The 19,565-nt window shown below is 35.9% G+C and overlaps 2 protein-coding genes and 1 non-coding gene across 5 annotated transcripts; 2 read left to right on the plus strand and 1 right to left on the minus strand.

Moving 5' to 3' along the window:
* Nucleotides 1–1,265: 1,265 nt before the first annotated feature.
* LOC145614409 (uncharacterized) lies at nt 1,266–9,113 on the plus strand. Its single transcript, XM_081669460.1, has 2 exons — nt 1,266–2,383; nt 8,702–9,113. Exons 1-2 carry the CDS (start codon nt 1,637–1,639, stop codon nt 8,831–8,833), a joined length of 879 nt encoding a protein of 292 aa, XP_081525586.1. The 5' UTR covers nt 1,266–1,636; the 3' UTR covers nt 8,834–9,113.
* On the plus strand, nt 6,772–6,845 carry TRNAD-GUC (transfer RNA aspartic acid (anticodon GUC)). The gene has a single exon. It is a non-coding gene; the product is annotated as a tRNA-Asp (tRNA).
* A 2,997-nt stretch (nt 9,114–12,110) lies between the features above and the next one.
* On the minus strand, nt 12,111–17,828 carry LOC145614261 (SUN domain-containing protein 4-like). Of its 3 annotated transcripts, none has more exons than XM_081669284.1 (5): nt 17,608–17,828; nt 15,374–15,591; nt 13,229–14,532; nt 13,000–13,085; nt 12,111–12,399 (listed from the first exon to the last, which is right to left on the minus strand). In XM_081669284.1, the coding sequence occupies exons 2-5, from the start codon at nt 15,528–15,530 to the stop codon at nt 12,171–12,173; spliced, it is 1,776 nt and encodes a 591-aa protein (XP_081525410.1). In that variant the 5' UTR covers nt 15,531–15,591; nt 17,608–17,828; the 3' UTR covers nt 12,111–12,170. The 3 variants fall into 3 exon arrangements, with proteins under 3 accessions (XP_081525410.1, XP_081525411.1, XP_081525409.1); XM_081669285.1 differs by lacking the exon at nt 17,608–17,828 and adding an exon at nt 16,243–16,584 and having other exon boundaries at nt 15,374–15,587; XM_081669283.1 differs by lacking the exon at nt 17,608–17,828 and adding an exon at nt 16,243–16,584.
* Nucleotides 17,829–19,565: the final 1,737 nt, after the last annotated feature.

Here is a 19,565-nt window from a genome sequence, read left to right on the forward strand (position 1 = left end):
ACACAACACCTTTGACTCGTTTTTGTGGTTTATAAATACGATAAAACATATTAATGTGGGATCTTGTTTGAATCATTTCAATGTACTCCCTCCGTTTCTTATTTCTTGCAACAAAGGGGGGTTGCACGGTTCCCAAGTCAAAAGATTTTAAGCATGTTTAATAAAAAGTAAGGGTATGTTAATAATGTAATTAAGGAGAGAGGGTGAATAATTAATTAAATAACTAAAAGTTCAGCATCACCACCAATGAACACACACGCCACCAGAATCACCAGCAACGAAAAGCAACCACCAAAGAAACCACCCAGAAACCACCCGAAACCACCCGCAATCACCCAACGACACCACAACCATCACCCAGACCCACCACACCAAATCCACCCACCTAACCCACGAAACCACCAAAACCCCTCCTTCACCCCTGCGAAACCACCGACACTACCAGATCTAGACCCACCGACACCACCAAGGCACCAACACCATCGAAAACGACCAGTTCTAGACCCACGAAACCACCAGACCCACGCCACCAACCCCACGACCCACGAAACCACCAGATCCACGCCACCAACCTACAACCACCAACCCACGCCACCAACCCACGGAACCCACGACCACCAACCCACGAAACTATCAGACCCACGCCACCAACCCCACCAATCAGATCTGAAACCCACTAAAAGGTGATTTGGAATTTGATTATGAGAGATGAAGATGATGCAATGATAGATGGAGGAGAGAGAAAGTGGAATTTGAGTATGAGAGATGAAGATGATGGAATGATAGGATGAAGATGATGGAATGATAAATGAAGGAGGATAGAGAAAGAGGAATTTGATTATGAGAGATGAAGATGATGGAATGATAGATGGAGGAGAGAGAAAGACAATGGGTTTGATTAATTGGTGTGATTTAATTGATAATCAATTTAGATTAAGGTTATAATGGGTTGTTATTATGGGTAGCATTATGTGTTAAAAAATTTTTAGTAAGGGTATATTGGTCATTTTGATCGAAAAAGTTTCCAAATAAGGATAAAAAAAAAGTTTGTTGCAAGAAATGTAAACCACCCAAAATGGCAAATGTTGCAAGAAATAAGAAACGGAGAAAGTATATTTTATTAATATAAGACTAAAAAAACAGAAGAAGTATTAAAAAACGGAGGTGGTATATATACGGGATAAAAAATAATACTCTGTGATATGATGGATAAGGAGACAGAAAATCAAGATACTCTCCAAATAACACGTACCTTACCTCTCAAATTCATCAATCATCATCATCATCATCATCATCATCATTTCATTTCTATTTTGATAAACCCTCTTTTTGTCTTCTGATTTCTGATTCAAAATTAATTTCGCACATCATAGTATTTCTCCTGCTTAATTCCACTCAAAAAATCCAAAATCAAATCAATTAAAATAATCGCAAAGAATTTTGAAGTGAGAAAGAATCTGGTACCTTCTTTCCATTCATGGGCTACCCACTTCTAGAATCTAATCCCTATTTTTCTACTCTTTACTTTTTTTTGATTTGATTGATATTATCTTGTTCGTTTTTTCCCCCCAAATTCATTTACTTTTTGCCTAAAATTTAGGGGTTTTGTTGAATTTTTGTTGAATTTTTCTGGGAAATGGATGATTGGGATTGGGAGGTGTTGCTTCATGATTCTCCTGAAGTAGAAAAAACCGAGATTAAAGATGAACAACAACCCAGAATTTATGCTTCTTCCTGTTCATCTGATGAAGTGGGTGTTATTCGTTCTGATTACTTTTCGCTTGATTCGCATCAGAAGTCTGTTGGGGTTGAAGAAGATGAAGAATCGTCGGATAACCCTAGTTGGATTGATCCGAGTGGTAGCAGTATAGCAGTAAGAGGAGAGAGAATCAGTAGCAGTAGTAGTCGTAATTCTGATTCCAGTGATCCTTCTGATTCTCGAAATTTGCTGCTTTTGATTGACAGTCACTCTGATTGTGCTTTTGATTCTGTTGTTAATGGGGATAACACGGAAGTTTCTAGGGAATTTCATGATTCTGATGTTGTTGATCAGGTTGAAGGAGTAGAGTCTGAAGAAGTTGTTGAGCATTCGTATTCGAATTCGAGTGGAAGCTTGGTGACTGCTGAAGAAGAAGGAGAAAGAGAAGGAGAAGGAAGAGGAATTAGTGAGACGATTTCGGAGTCGAATGAGGAGAAGAAGGTAGTGTGGTGGAAGGTGCCTTTGGAAGTTTTGAGGTATTGTGTGCTGAGGGTTAGTCCTGTTTGGTCTTTGTCAATGGCTGCTGCTGCTATCATGGGTTTCGTGATTTTACGACGCCGGTATCTGTATAAGATGAAGCGCAAGACACAGGGCTTGCAGCTTAAGGTCATTGTTGATGACAAGGTCTATGTTCTCTCCCTTTGCATAATTTCAATCGCTCTTATTAATTGCAATTATATTTATGATTTACTAATGTTTTATATTGTTTGTCACTTGCCTTCTTATTATAATAATGATTCCAGAATCCAGACTATTGTTTGCTATAGACTTCTAGTAATAGGATCATTTTTAAGGTTGGGAACTAAGTGACAAAGTAGTGTGTTCTGTGTTGGTAAATCATGTGTTAGAAGCTGTTTGTTTGATGGCAATACATATATTTAATTGCTGTTGCCTTGGATGAATCTTGACTGATCTCGGGTAATTTTATTCCAAAACAGCTGATAAGCCGAAATGGTGCTAGATTTACCCAAAATATTAACCAATCTCGGTGATAGATTTATCGAGTGTTGAATTGAAATGCTGTGATTAAGGATTAGAAATGTCTTTTCATGAATCTAATTTGAATGGACGGCATATGAGAGTATTCATTGTATTTGTATTAGTGCTATAGTTTCTGCTTATTAGGGAGTGAGAAAATTCTGCATAAAGTTCGGTCATGAGTCACTCAATTGATAAACGTGTTTTTTTTTTTTTTGCATAAGTCAAGTAAGTCAACCACTAGCACATGAAAGAATGATAAGCCTAATAAAATATGGAAACTGATTTTGTTTTCATTCCTATTTTTGAAATATCTCTCAATAGTTTAGTGTTAGTCATTTACTGTATTATAACATATTTATCCTTTGTTTTTTTTTTTAATGAATTAGAAAGGCTAGAAGGTTAAGTGCAAGTGAAAAAAAATCAACTCTCTTTATTATATTTCTGTTTGATGGCGAATAGTAGCCAATTCGCTCAATTTTGCTACTCTTTTTCTTTTGCTGGAGTGTGTTTGAGTAGCACAATAACTGGCAGTATGTTATTTATATGTGATAAGTGATATGGAAACCACGGTTGGTAGTTTCGTTGTGAAGTAAAATGGCAAATTGGGGGATTGAGGGGATTAGGAATAGTCAAAATGACTAAAATGTTGCAGACCGGGTTTTGTTGGAACCAGGGGAAAAAATCCACCCTTGTCTGATTGGTTTAATTAATTAGTGAAATTCTTCCTTCTACTGTAATTTAAATCAGTTCTTGTAATGGAAGCTGGTAAGTGTTAGCCCTCTGGAGACAATGTGAACAGTTTTACTGGATATACATGTTGTTTACCGGAATGTCAGTGCAATTCCCTTTAATCTATCCCAAATCTGTATATTGGGAGGAAATCATATGGACCACTAGGAAATCATATTCTCAACAACTTAAGGTTAATTATTTACCTTTATTTAGAAAAAAAAATATCCGTTCTATTATCCAAAATTTGTCTCCGTTTTCTTTTGCTTTATTTTTTCTTTCACAGGAACAGGCCAACAGAGAATATGACTTGTGTAAACAGTTTGTTAGGGGGAGGGGGTGATCTGCAACATTTCTTGCTATTGTGGTGTTTTCGAGCTTTTGTACCTTGGTGATTTGCACATTACCATAGCCTATCTATTTTGTTGTCCAGGCTGAGTAAACTTCACAGTTGATCAACCCGATGAATTGCTTTAAGCTAAGATATTTTTTGCTGATGTTCTCTACCGTACTATGTATTGCCAAGTAAACTTAAAAATTCCATCTTAGCTGTTTTCATGGGCATCACCCGTCTTCATAGATTAGACCACAGGTTCTTTTTCATGCTTTGGTAGTATGTTGATCTCTCTTAACCTTGGTCATTAGTTTTGCTTTGTTGACATGTTTACATCTTCCACTTCACTTTGTGGCCCTGGATTCTCTTAAAGTTGTGAGTAATGTACATTTCAGTTTGTGAACTTGCGATATTGAGGTGTTGACACTATCACTTCTTATCCTTACTTTTGGTGTCTTGTATGTTTTGGGGGATCTGATCTAAGGGATGGAGAAAGCTGATACATTTAGTGAGAAATAAAGCTACGCCTTGTAGCAAGAAGGGTAAGGTAAAGTCAGTTGTAAATTCATATTCCCGGAATCACACTACACTTTTCTTGTCAGTCTTTAGGTCGACCTCCTCAATGTAATAGTGAGTTAACGTAGCCTTCTTGACTAACTGTATAAGAGCATTTGTAGACTCCTAGTTCAGATTTAGTAAAGCTGAACGTTACTTCCTCTGTCCTAAAATGTACAATGTTATTGACAGACATAATTTTGACTGATGCTTTTATAGAATCTTATGAATCACGCGCGGCACACTTTATATATCTCCTCCGTCTACAAGGTGAACAGCTTAGCTTACAGCACAGCGTGTTCGCCACCACACTGGCTGGCTAGTGCATTGGCCTTACCGTAATAAGGCCGAAAAGTATGAGCCTTCGATTAGAACGCCCCATATCTCGTGACACGCGGAGCGTGGCATTTCCTTTTATCCGTATAACTTCTAACCAAAAGATTCATTCTTTATCAAGTACCATTCAAAGGTTGCATTATCCCTTTGAGTGAAGAAGAGAAGGACTTTGTATAGACACTCTTGAGCCATGTTCGTTGCCGTAGGCTCACTACACTATTATTTTTTTCTATTGATAGATTCTAGCTCCAAAGAACATATACATGGAGCTATGTCGACTTTACGTACGTACGTCTCGTTGACCAAACGAGAAAGTATACTAGGCCACATATCATCCCCTCTTTCCATACAAGAGAGAAAAAGAAAAGATATAATGATCGGTGCCTCTGGCCCCCTTGTTCCTTTCTCCTTGACGTTATTTTCCTCGTTTTTATTACAATAAGGTAGCTTGCTTACTTAGCGCTTGCGCTAAGGATCTAATCAGAGTCAAACTTGGATTAAAAAAAAACCTTTTCCTTATTAGCCAGAGTACAAGCGTACTCTTTGATCTTTAGTAAGGGTGGATTAAGCCAAGAAATTCTTTTTTCGAACAGTCTCAACGTCCTCGTTGAGAGTCGCTCTGCGAGGCGTCCAGTAGTCTCTGACTTGGTCTTCGGAATCGTAAGTCTCAGCCCGTTCCTAGCTTGACTTGCTCTCAGGTTGGCCCTTCTACTTTACTAAGTAGTATTCCATTCGTGCAGTCGGTCTATGGGCTAGCCCATGGTGCGGTCAGCTATGATATACTTAACTTCTTCTTTAGTAGGTTAGGTTCATCTACAACATCTGGTGGTGCCCTCGTGGGCACGTTCCTCTCTGGGGCGGTCTGGTCTAATCGAAGTCAACTGACTTACATGGAATACGGGGCGAGTTTTCACCAAGCTGGTCGCTTGAGTCTATAGGCGATCTTTTCTATCCGCTTCTCTACAGGGTCTACTTTCTTCTTTCTTCAGACCGGGCTAAGCCTTTAGGTTCTTTAAGTAGGTTGGGTAGCTTCTGCTATCCTCCTGCCACCTCTTGGCAAAGTAGGCTGATGGGCAAGCTCCCTCCTGTCGCAACGGTGCGGGGCGTCAGAGGCTGTTGCCCCGTGGCAAACTCGAAGGGGCTGAAGTTCGACGCAGAGCTTTTTGGTTGTTAAGTTATAGTAGTACTGAGCAATATCCAACAGCTCCAGTCCTTCTGGTTTGCATTAAAGTTCCTTAAGTAGCCTTCGAGGAATCCATTTTTCTCTCCGTCTGAGCTTTCAAAGATATACCGACCCTGATGGTCAGATACCGACAGTCGTCTTCTAACATTACCTACTTTTAAGGGTTTTCAAAAATGGAACATAACATAAAAGCTCTTTTCATCATCAGAAACAACCAGATTTCCGGCCTCTTGCATTGCATTACCATAACGACAAGAAAAATTCATTAAAAAAAGAAAGATTGCTCTTGTGACTTGGAATGAACCTTTCTCGGTGGAGGAAAGGAATAGCGATGGATTTTGATAGAGCATCCAGGAACAAGAAGATTCAATCGGACGACGAATTCTTACGTGGTCCAAGGAAAGAAAAGGTCCGCTTCCACGATTTCATCTATATTGAATCTTAATATCAGAATTGCTTATATAGTCATGATTCAATTCAGGTCCACTGACTTTTGATTGATTTCTTTTTTTTCGGGTCTGATTGGAACAATGGAGAAGGAGGAAGACTTTAGCGATTCATAATAGGATATCTTGAATATCTATGTCCCAGAACAAAAAAAAATGAAGACTAAGACAGGAGTTTCGTGGAAGCTCTTTATCGGATTTGAAGTGATCACTGAAGCCTCTTTCTTGGGGCCTTTAAAGAGCGTGACTCTACCGCTTTTTTAAAAAAGAAAAAGGCCTATTTGTTTGATTCAATTCATCAATTAGCCTACTATACTATGAGTATACACGAATTTATATATATATAAATAGTATATCATTCTTGTTTCTGTTACAACACGGCGAAACTAAATGGTTCTAATAAATAGAATTAAAAAAAGTCTTTTTAGGCTATAGACCTAATTTTCCTGGGATTGTAGTTCAATCGGTCAGAGCACCGCCCTGTCAAGGCGGAAGCTGCGGGTTCAAGCCCCGTCAGTCCCGACCTAGGCGCTGCAAGCGATCAATTCATCTCTCCAGATTCTGTGAAGAGGGGATAAAAAGAGTAGGGTCTAATTCCCTGCGGGAGGATCCTTCTTTTATTTCGCATCGCATTTTTCATAAAAAAAAAGGAAATAAAAAGAGTACCTATTGTGATGGAAGAAAGACATATGTAGGTTGGTACAACGGGAGGTATCCCCATATTCAGGATTCAAAGGGATACCGCTCTAGTCTGGCTTTTTTCGATTGTTCCTGATCCGAATATAAAGATTTTTTTACGAAACGCAATTAACTTAACATGAAAGAGTACTTTTCAGATTAAACCTACCCTTTCTTCTAGCTCCGATTATGTGCAACCTATATGACTAACATCAAAATGAATTGCACACTGGATTATCAATGATTGAAGAAGAAGAAATGAAAGAGATCAAACAATTCCAAGTCTTTATAAATGAAATAGTTCCCCGGAACGAGCCCTTTCCTAAATGGCTCCCGACTATCTAAACGGAAGTTTTAGTGGCAGGAAACATGTAAGCCGCCCAAAAGGCGGTGCCTCAGGTTGGTGGAGGACAGGCTAGGCTGTGGAATCGCCAGGGCCTAGTCGTACGTCTATGCCCCTTGTAATTCATTTTTTTACTGCTGGAAGCACAACCGAACCCGCAAGCACGATGGACCGCCGGCAATCCTTAGAAGGAATTTCCACAGGGTTGGTGCCAAGCTCTGGATGCCGTCGCGTCGCTCGTTTTAGATGGCATATACAAGTCTCCGGATGTGTCTGGAAACTCGGGATCGTAAATGGATTCGGGTACTGCTAGGTGATCGAAATCGCTCAGGTCACTCAACCCCGAGAAAGCTCACTGCCCCAGGGGGTGACGCCCTCCTCCGGGGCTCGCGCGCAACCTCACCCCCTTATGACGATTCCTAGCCTTTCGATTGAATCGATCGTTCCACCACCCGGCATCTGAGAAAGTTAACATCCACCTGCAATTACAAAGGAAGAACAAAAGTCAACTACAGACTCTCAATCCAAGATATTCGAAAAGACCCAATCCACTACTACCTGCCCTTTAGAGTGAGTGCACCGCAAGACCAGACAAGTTGCTCTCTCGCCTTGCAGCGGCGGAATCCGTTGATTTTTGGGAACTTTCACTCCTCTATATTCGAAATATGCCTTTCTAGGGGTTGTCTTCAAAGATCTGAACAGGGGAGGAGCCCGACAGGGCCCCCCACTGACTTTTAAAAAAGCGATCATCGAGGGCGTGAAGCTACTCGCCCAAAAGGCGGTGCCTCGGGTTGGTGGAGGACAGGCTAAGTATATCGAAAATTCTTCTTCTTTCTTTCCTTGGTCTTTTGTTTTCGTGCTTCCTGCACCCGTGAACCAGAATAGAAGAGCTTCGTAATTTTTCTTTCAAAATGAGATCTATTACCGCCGCTCTAACCGGGGGCTACATTTTCCTTAAAACTAACTGTTTTTCTATTTTTATGCTCTCAATTGTCCTTAGTAGGCTGATTGGCCCTTTTATTACCTTCTGGGATGACCATAGAAATATTTGAGAATTTTTTATTTTTGTTCTGGCAAATATATTTTTTTAATCTTATCTTTTTGGACAAAAGTGATGTCCTTATATCACTGCAGGCCTGTAGTTGTGGTCTGGTGGAAGTTGGATGTCAAATTATCATAACTGTGTGATCAACTTCACTCATGACTGAAAAGAATGAATTTGTCTTGTATATGTGCAACACCTAAGCTCGTTGTTATGCTTTAATATGTATTACCTCATTAATTTCTTCATTAGTTAGCATACTTTTATAGTGAATATCTCTCTAACACTGCTGTTTGTGCTTTTGGTGTCTTGCAGAAGGTATCTCAGTTCATGAGTCGTGCTGCACGGCTTAATGAAGCATTTTCAGTGGTGAAGCGTGTACCAATTATACGTCCTTCATTGCCAGCACCTGGATTGGCTCCATGGCCAGTGGTGAACATGAGATAGGCCCCACACAATCCTGATGAAAGGACAGCCGTTGTTTTGCTTTGAGGTCTGAAAGGTTGCATGTTTACTAGTATTTTGCCTGGATGTGTACTTTATATTTTAGTTTGGTGTTTTCCTTTTTTTTTTTTCTTGGACAAAAAGATTTGTGTCAAACTTCTCTAGCAGTGGGTTGTAGATTTTAGATTCGACTTTGCTAAGGGTGTCGAACTGGCATATGGGATATTCATCGTTGTACCAAAAATGTTTTTCTTGTTCTGTAAATCTACCGGAGTTACTTGAAGATATAATTCTTCAGCTCTGATGGTGCTATCTGTTATATCAATTTAGGAGGTTCATCTTTGTGAATAGATTGGTGTTTCTTTTGGTTTGATATGGAGTAGCAAATGTTGTTTTACTCTGTATTTGTTAAACGAGTCTTCTGGTTTCTATCTAAATAATAAAATGAACATATTCTTTGTAGTGCTGTGTACAAAGCCCTAAATTCATAGGATGTTCAGATGAAAAACCATCATTCCCGGTGTCTTGGATTGGTTTCAAAGCTTGTTAGTTGCTACACATCCCTATCCTTAAAGCTCTGAAATTTGCAGGAATTAGTGTCGAAACCCTAGGTCAGTTATTATGTGTCCCATTCGCATAAATTATCTTGTGCCAAGTATTTCCTCTGTTCAATTTGAATGCAGAACTTTAACTATTTATATTTTTAGTTATCTATTAGTAGAAATTCGGAAAATACAAGTTACTCATCCTGAGTAACAAAAAATGTTACTCAAGGGGCACGATGGTAATTCTGGTCATTTAAGGTAGGGGTAAAAATGTCAAAAGCTCAAAGTTGGTAGAAATTATTCAAAGTTGAGAGTATTGTGAAAATTTGCAATTTAACCAATCCAACATTATTTACTTAATAACATGTGTAAAGTTCAAGTAGTGAATTTAATTTAGAAATACAGGAAGTATATCTAAAGTGTTTTGTATAAAGGAATGTTTGACTTATTGGCCTTATTTGCTTCAAATGAGCATTAAATTGGTAGATAAGGAAGATATCTCGAGTACACCTAACTTTAAATATACCCGAGTACAAGATGAAGGTTTCTAATCCATTTGTGTACATAAATTAATCGTGAGAAAGGAACTTGCAAACTGTCTTTGTGTACACAAAATTAATCGCCAGAAAGGAACTTGCAACCAAATGATAAGAGACAATAAGACATAGTATAAGGGTATTATTTTTCGATCATTTGTTTCAAATGAGCATTAAATGGAAAAATACGCAAAATATCTCTTGGATACACCTAACGTACAAGATTTAGGTTCTCAAATCTGAATCCTTTTGCGTGGAGTGAATAAAATCCTTAGATAGGAATTTCCAACCAAACTATTAACAATACAACACAAGAAGCCAAAGAACAAATGGATGGTCGGTAGGATAGTTGATCCAAAATTAGGAATATCTTCCGTGAAATTTTCATTTTAAATGCATCTCTTGTTTGTGACATGGACTGATGATACATTGATACTTTGATGGAAATGTACAAATACATAACCATTTTAATACTGTATTTTACAGTGTATTTAGATAATTATTTCAAACAAATAGTTTGTCTTTTATTAAAAAAAAATCATGAATAACGACAGTTTAGCAAAGTTTAGAAATTTATAGGTTCAGTTAGAAGTTGTTGCTGACCTGGCATGACCAGTAAAAAAGTCAGTGAATGACAGGAAAATACTTTATAAAAATAAATAAATAATTGACATGGATTGCCACATCATCAGGTGAGGGAAGTATGCAGTACTGAAGTACGTGGAAAACGGTGGTTCAACCAGTACAAGCACGACAATTGTAATGGCCAACTTGTAGGTATGTCGTATCATGTGTGCACGGTGCGGTGCGTGTGATGCACCATGCATTAAGCATTGCACATTTGCACTACATGTCGACAGCCGACATGGTTTTACACCTAAGTATATACTTCCTCCGTTTTCTTTTACTTGCAACACACCTTTTAAGCACGCAGTTTTAGGCGATGATTAGTGAGGGTAAACGAGCGATTTTATCAATATAATTTTTACACGAATATTAGAATAGGGTTAAGTATCATTTGTAAAAATTATAATGAATAATTTATCCGTTTACATTACATAAACCCGACCTCAAAACACGTGCCACAAGGCTGTGTTGCAAGTAAAAAGAAACGGAGGAAGTATGAAAAATTATGATCAAGGTAAACAATTAGGGATAGAAAGATTACAATACAAATAATGTATCACCGGGTTTATGGTGTGTTGGGAGTGTCGTAATTGTGTTTCTGGTATAACCTTTATCCATCTTCAGTATTTTCTCATACAATCAAAGTAATGTTAATGATTTAATCAATTCTCAATCCCCAGTTATTAATTCTGAACATAAACTCGTGGAAAGTGAATATGTGGGATGAAAAATTAAACTCTAGTGTAGGATGTAAAATGCCTCATCCAAACTTATAATCCCCGAACTCTCATTCCCACATTTATAAGTAGGGAACGTGTGGATTTTTTTTTATCGAGAATTATAATCCCATTTAACAACGCCGGTGACAGTACATATTACATGACAAGATACAAACACCAGTTTCATGTTCAAAATTCTTATAAGCACTCTGTCAAGAAATTACAAAACTAACAATTGAGGGCATGCTTGGATTGGAGGTAACACATTAAGGGGGTAATAAAAGTCAAACTAAGCAAAATGAATGTGAAAATAGGGAAGAAGGAGATAGTGATGGTGTGATTGTAAGAAAATTATGTAGTGATGGTATGGTGTGAGGTGAAGAAAGAGGAATCAATACCCTCATATTAGGGGTAATAGTTACACTGGGGGGGGGGGGTAACTATTACCCTCATTATGAGAGTAATAATTCCTCCATCTCTCTCTTTTCCTCATGGCACAACTAGTTTAATTCATTTGGAAGCACCATGTCTCCTACAACAACACCTCTAATTACTTTTGTTTTTTCAAGTTTGACTTTTATTACCCCCTTAATGTTTTACCCCCAATCCAAGCATGCCCTGAGCCATACTTTATATACATACACGATGAAAAGGCTGGCAAAGTATTAAGAACAAACAAGGGAAAAGACGAACTAATATAACTTCTGTCAAGATATACTCCAAACACAGATGATTTTTCAAACACCGAATGTCAGAATGCAAGAACATATTGAAAATTTAGCAGAGGAAAATACCGATTGAGTAGTAACTTAAATCCAAGGCACTGCAATGTGAAAAGCATTCTGAAATAATGGATCATTCACATATATATTATATATAAATATAAACTCGATAAGAAGATACAAGCCGCTGTTTATAGAGAAAGAATTACAATTGTAAAACTACAGCTCAAAAATAGGAAAAACCAAGAAGACTTCATCGAACAAAATTTCCTGGATTTCTCCGTTCTATAAACACTATTTACCATATCTGTGAACAGCATAACAAGTGCCAAAAAACCAAAAATAACGCTAATAAGAAATATTATGATGCCCTTGCTTTCCATGTACAACTGCTTTTCCTGAACCTTTTTGATGTCTAACCTGCAAAATTTGGACACTAATTGTCAATAAAATGAGAAAAAGGTTATATTGAATAAATATTTATGATTGAATTTGTACCCTAAATGTGTTTTAGTGTAATGAAGCAGGAAAGCAATTTAGACCCATAATGCATAATATGGTGCAAATATTTATAATTGCTACTAGTTAGCAATTAGATCCTATAATAATGTTTTCAAAAAAAAAAAAAAAAAAAAAAAGACCCTATAATAATAGCTTCTTCAAATGTTTCAGTAAGACATAAGATCTCATTTTTTTTTCATACGCCAAGTAGCTTCACACACACTCTTTATTACCCCCTAACAGCCTAAGGCATTGTTTCTACTTCTTAACTCAAAGAGAACATATTCTTCAAATTGTAGGGGGTGAAATTGGAGGCATTCTCGATCAATGGGTGAAATCAAAATCTATACAGCAGAACCTTTACGAAATCACTTTAATCCCTAAACCCCACCTAGAACTAGAAGCTTAGTATAACCTCAAACATCTTCAGGTTGAGCAGTAAAATTGTATCACGGGACATGCCACTAACTCTCATCCAGTGATAATATACATAATTAGAGTACAGAAACAAAAGACTACCTGAGCATAGCATTGTCCTTTATTAAGCTATCCAATTGCATGGACACTGAAGATCTCCAAGCCACAAGGTCATCAACATCCTTAGCCTGGAGCACAAACATATTTACAAAGTGTATTAATATTAGAAATAGGCACAAACAAAAACTTAAATAAATAAATACGGGAGAATCATGATATAAAAAACAAGGGAATCAATATATTAAAAAAAGATTGAGAAATCGTTACTTACAATAACATCCCTGCTATCAACAACGCTCTTTATATCCAATCTGGTCTTCTCCATTAGGAGTTCTTTCTCTTCCATCTCCTTGTCAAATTCCTTGAAAATGCTTGCATATCTGGAGTTAACCTCCTCCAAATATCGCTCTAGAACAGATAAACTTATGTCCAGTGCTCGAACCTTTTGCATCAGAATCTTGAGAACAGTATCGCCAGGCATCCTGCTGCCCTGTTGGTGATGCACTTCTTCAACTGGATCAGGAACATCATTAATTGTATCTTCATGTTTCAGATTTTTACTGCCAGCTGTCTCACTCTCACTGAACAAGTTCTGATCTGGATGGTTGCTCTCGGCAGATTCTGCAACAATTGGCATTTGTTCCTGTTCACCTGTTGGCTCCTCGTTTCCATAATGATGATGATCAGGAACAGAGATCAAATCCTCTAACATTCTCTCAACAGCATCAATACCATATACTTCAACACTACTTAGTGTACAGTAAAATTCAGATCCATAATGGCTTAATATATTCAACTTCAGGTATCTCACCCATTTGGGCTCTAGTACAGTAAAGGTTTGAGCATGCTTCACATTCCCAGCCGAGAAGTTGCCCAATTTTACCCATGTTTGTGTAGGATAAACTAGACTCCCCAGCAGCTCAAAGTCTTTCAAATTAGAAGAGTAATGCTCAAAGTTGGCAATCTTAATAGTATCGACTAGAGTTTCTTCAGAGAGTTCAATGACAACAAATTTCCCCTCAGCTGAACATGGGTTTCTAAGATACTTGTCCTTATCCATGTTTAATATATTTGAAGCACCTTTGGATTCCTTATTAGAGTCCAACACCTTAGCGCCTTTTGCAGCTGAAGCATAATTGTATTCACCACCCCCAGGCTCCATCCTGTGAATGATACTACCAGTTGCACCAGGTACATACGTATTTCTAGAATTCAGGGCCTTCTTTTTAAATTCATCTAGACCACGAGGGGCAGTTCGAGTTAGCCTCTCTGGTTTTCCAGTGACTTTTTTATGTTCCAAATCTGAGTTGGCAGTCTCCGCCTCAGAATGTTCCACAGATCCTGTAACACCGGTTTTGGTATCATGTTTAATATCTCCAGCTTGTGCCTCAGAACCGATTTCTTCAACAATGGCACCATCAGTGCAGGAAGTCTCATAAGAATGTTCGGAACAGGTTTCTTTCAAATGCTCATTTTCTAATGAAGCCGATGAATGTTTATCTACAGAACCAGAGGCTGCATCGCTTCCTAACTTGCTTTCATCCCAGTTTGAGACATTAAGGGCCAGTGATTCATCTGTAAGTTCTTGGCAGTCAGTAAAAACTATAAAGTATAAGTAAAAGTGTTTACAGGTATCTATGGATGATAATTTATAATTCCTCCATTATTTTTCTAGTGTTACATTTTGTTTTTCACGTTTGACAATGCATAACTTTAACTATTAATTTCTTAATTATCAAAACGTAAAACTAATAAATGAAAATATACATTAAGATGAATCAAACAGGATCCTAGAAACTTCAAACTATATGTCATACTGATTTCATCTTTGAACCTAATCACTTGAACTTTCCCACCTTTTGCTACCCATTGTTTCCTATTAATCTAATCGTAGTAGCAATCACTGGAGAGGAGTGAGCATTGAGATCAGCAAACCCCTAACATGTAATTGAAGATGATTAAACTGTTTCAGATGTATTATGAAATGGAAGCAGTATTCTACTACTGAACTTCCAGGGAATCAGACAAAGCATCAATTATATGCATCTCAAATCAGCTTATGATAACTCAATTTATGCAAGGTACAAAGCTTTGTCTCAGAATAACAACCCAAATTTGGCTTGGTGATTAAAGCTCGCTAACTTGATTGCTATTACAACAACAATCTGTCTCACGCCACAAGCAAACCAAAATTTATCTTTGAAACATTTCAGAAAAAAACACAGATGGTATTATGGCGAAAAGATTAGACTGATATCCAAAGGATTGAATGAATTCTGCACACAATTCGGATATAGATGTTCCATTTGACCATTTCCATATCAGTGTCCAAGTTATTGCAGAGTATTCAATAACAAGCATGAATAACACCAGTAACAAGTAACAACAGCAAAACATAATACGAGTTGGAACTGACCTTGATTACCATCACCATTACTGATCCACGGACTTAAAAGAAAGACGAGCCCCCAAAGAACGATAACTAAGGAAAGTGAATATTTATACAAATGATTTCTACCAATAACTTTCTGTAAGTCTCTCCGTTGCAGAAGAGATCTACGTGATCTCTGCATCTCTCATCAATCCTACACAATGCACCTTACCACCAATATATTCACACAGACAGCTCACTACCTACACCATATAAAATTCAATACATCAAACAAACAGATCAATCATTACAACAACATTAATCAAAGAGCATAATCTATGACAATTCGGATCGAAAGCCGGTCCAATTTCCGACATCCCTACTTATAAACCCCCAATAATAATTCAAAACTTGAATGTAATCCAAGCTGGAAATTGAATAAAGCACAACCCTTTTGGCTTACAATTGAAGAATGTTCATTAGAATAATTAAACCTTTGAATGCAAGTATAAACATAGAATTATACCTAAAGAAAGCATAAATTATTAATTATAGCCCCAATAAGTACATTCAAAAGTCATTTTTTAATTTTTATAATTCTTGAATAATTATGCTTTAATTTTAACATTATTCATATCATAATTACATCAGTTGACTATCTGTAACGGAAGATTTCTTAATCAAATGTAATGGGAAATTATATTTACATAAATAGAAATAAATCAAACTGATGGGTATTTCAGGAAACAGATATTCATCCAGAAAATGGGATTATTCATCAAATCAACAAAATAATTAATAATCGATCTTGATTTTTTTTTTCTTATAAAAAATGCAATTGATTAAAATTACATTAACAATTAACAATAAGAAGTAATAAATTAGAGGAATAAAGAAGAAAAAAAGAAACTCACAGTCATAGAAAAACAGGTGAAATTAGCGAGGAAGAAGATGAACAGAACTGAAATTTGAATAATAAAGTCGGGGAATCAACTTGTTGAATACACGCATTTGGACTTTCATTTTTTGTTTTTTTTGGAGTAATAATGGAGTAGAAAATCAATCACTTTCTTAATTGATTTGTTTAATTGATGAAGAATTTGCAAGAATTTAAATACAACTCTTAATTCTCTCTCCTATTTTCTCTCTCCTAAAGGAGGAGGAGGATTGGAGAAATGAGTATTCCAAGTTTCTCTAGAAATTCAAACTCTAGAGATATGAGTTGAAATGAGGATTGGGGAGTGATGGAAGGAACACAATTTCCAATTTCTACCAAATACCAATACACGCATTTTTATGGGTTTTGCACACCTACGTTGTGACGATGCACGGGATATATAAAATTACAAAGAAAAAATTAATGATGGATTTGGAGAATTATGGTTAAAAATTGAACAAATAACATTAGTATTTACGGATTATATATTTGAAAATGTTACTGATCATGATCTATTGATTACTTAAATTGATGTTAATCTATAAATACATGACAAAATTTACACGTATGTGCTTAATAATTTCACTTTTATCTTTAAGAGTTGCATGTATCATTTCCCACACATGTTATATGAAAGGTAGATGTATTTAACGACATCCCTCACCCCTAATGAGTTTTAAACCCAAAACCTCTTGAAATATGAGCGTTTTTGCATGATTTTGACACATAGTATTTGATAGTACTCCTTTGACAACTAAACCTTAAACAAGATAGCTATAATTTTGGAGTGCTCCACTTTCTATACCAAGGGCCTGTTCATATTTACTTAATTTCAGTTCAGTTCAGTTCAGTTCAGCTCCAATCAGTTCAGTTTAGTTCAGTTCAGTTCCAATCAGTTCAATTCAGTTCAGCTCTTAATTTCCCTCTCACATAAAATATTCATTTCAGCTCAGTTTAGTTCAGTTCAGTTCAGTTCAGTTCAGCTCCAATCAGTTCAGTTCAGCTCAGTTCAGTAAATATGAACAGGCCCCAAGTATTCCCTCCATCTTAGCTAAATGTCGGATTTGAAAATTGTTACAAAGTCACAATTTCCAATATTAGATCATTCTTGAAGGTGCAAATGGGAGTTTGAGTGTTATTTTGATTACATTACATTTAATATGATAACAAAATCTCCACAATGTATATATTCATCTATCTACATCATAATAAAAGGACCATGTTAATGTCAGGTTTCTCTGGTTTCCTTACTTGACTTATTTAAGTTGAATACATTCAGTTGAAATTAATAATGTTGAACAACTTGAAGTAAAATAGCACACTCGAAATACCAAATCCTTACCTCAAATATGAAGCTTCAACAACTCTAATGGTCTAGATTAATGCTTTGCATTTACTTTCAATTCGCACATCCATCTAGAATTTTGTTTCGAGGTACTCTTTATATATCGAAATGATTTTCTTTATAGTAAAAGCCCTTCACCGTACCTTAAAAATAACAAAAATACGAGTACTAATGTACTATCAATAAAAAAAATGAAGTGTGTTCGAAGTGAATTTGATAATGGAATTGGGAAGTAGTAATGGTATAGTATAGCAGTACTAGTGGTGGATCTACGTGTGAAACGTAGATTTAAAAATTTGGTGATTTACTACAATAGGCGGTTGCTAAATGGATGGGGATTGGTGAAATACGTCTGTCGCTGAGCTGTGATCGCATCATTGGCTCGGATTCTTAGACGCCACGTCATAGCAGGTTTTACACTGTTCCACGTGGACTTTGTCTTGCTGTATTTCTCCCTGATTGCTGTGGTCTGATGTATGGCAAATCTAATCTAATATATATAAATAAAGTAGGCATTTTTGGAGAGCATTGGGAGCGCCACATAAGAAAAGGTATATTTTCGACCAATTAAAATTAGATTTCTATTTTATTTTAGAATTAAAAAAATCACTCGCCACCTAACACAAAAGTGACGAATGAAATTTTAAATTTTTGCCACGTAGGTAAAAACGACGAATAGTAATTTATTAGGATTTTAATTATTTAAGAACACTAAATTTTATCATTTTTATTTGTTACAAAACTAAAAATTATCTTTAGATATTAGGATTTATATTATTTAAAAAACTAAAAATTATATTTTGATATTTAAAAAATTGAAATTATCATTTGATGTTAATGGTTTTATGTAAATATCTGATGATATGATATTTTCATACAAAATTTTTAAAATTTATAATGCAAGAAAACAATTAAGATATCACCAAAAAAATATTTATATACAAAATGTATATGAAAATTCGTGCATTGCACGCCACATAAGCAAAAGTAATATTTCGAACAATGAAAAATTAGATTTATATATTAATTTAGAATTTATATTTTCAGTCGCCATTTAAGAAAAAATTAACAAATGAAATGTGAGAATTGAAAACAAAAAATAGTAATTTAAGATTTAAATAATGAAAAAAAACAAAAATTATCTATTATATTATCTTTTACATTAGGATTTATATTATTTTAACAAATATTTAGAAATTAAAAAATATATTTTGATTTAATGATTTTATCTAACTACCCGATGAATGAGATAATATATTTCAATTTATAAGTTCAAGCTCTATATACGTGAAATTTGAATAAGAATAATTTAAAACTTAACAAAATATTTTATCTTAAATTAATGTTAAAATAATAGAATAGAAAATAAAAACAAAAAATATTAAGAAATTACAAAAAAAAAATAAAATAAATATACAAAAATGAAATATTTAAAAACCGTGCATCGCACGGGCTTACATCTAGTTAACCAACTATTATGGGCATTGTTTTTTCCTTAATCTTGGGCTTTTTTCAATCTAAATTGTTTCTTACTTTTGTCGACATAACTCCACGACTCCACCTCTGTAATTTGTTATGTACCACCGTTTTGCTTTTTTTTTTTTTTTTAAAAAAAATGCTACACTTTTCCGACTTATCTGATTCGAAACCGACTCAAAAATTTTGAATTTAGATATTAACTTATTCAGATACAATAATTTAGCATGACTTGAATATTATAATAGACTTGATCTAACTTCGTCGAAATCGACCCAAACACCCAAATTGACATCTCTACGTCCTATTATATTGATTTTTTTTTTTAATATATTCATGAGTAAGGACTCGACCCTACTAGATCGATATATTTTCCGAGTACATTGACTTATTTACGTATATCAGGGTTTTGGGAAGGGAGAGATAAGGGAATCCCCAACTTTCAAGAATTAGTGAATTACATTTGGTAGAAATCGAAC

This window comes from Chenopodium album, chromosome 25 (genome assembly GCF_948465745.1).
Source record: "Chenopodium album chromosome 25, dcCheAlbu1.1, whole genome shotgun sequence".
NCBI lineage: Eukaryota > Viridiplantae > Streptophyta > Magnoliopsida > Caryophyllales > Amaranthaceae > Chenopodium > Chenopodium album.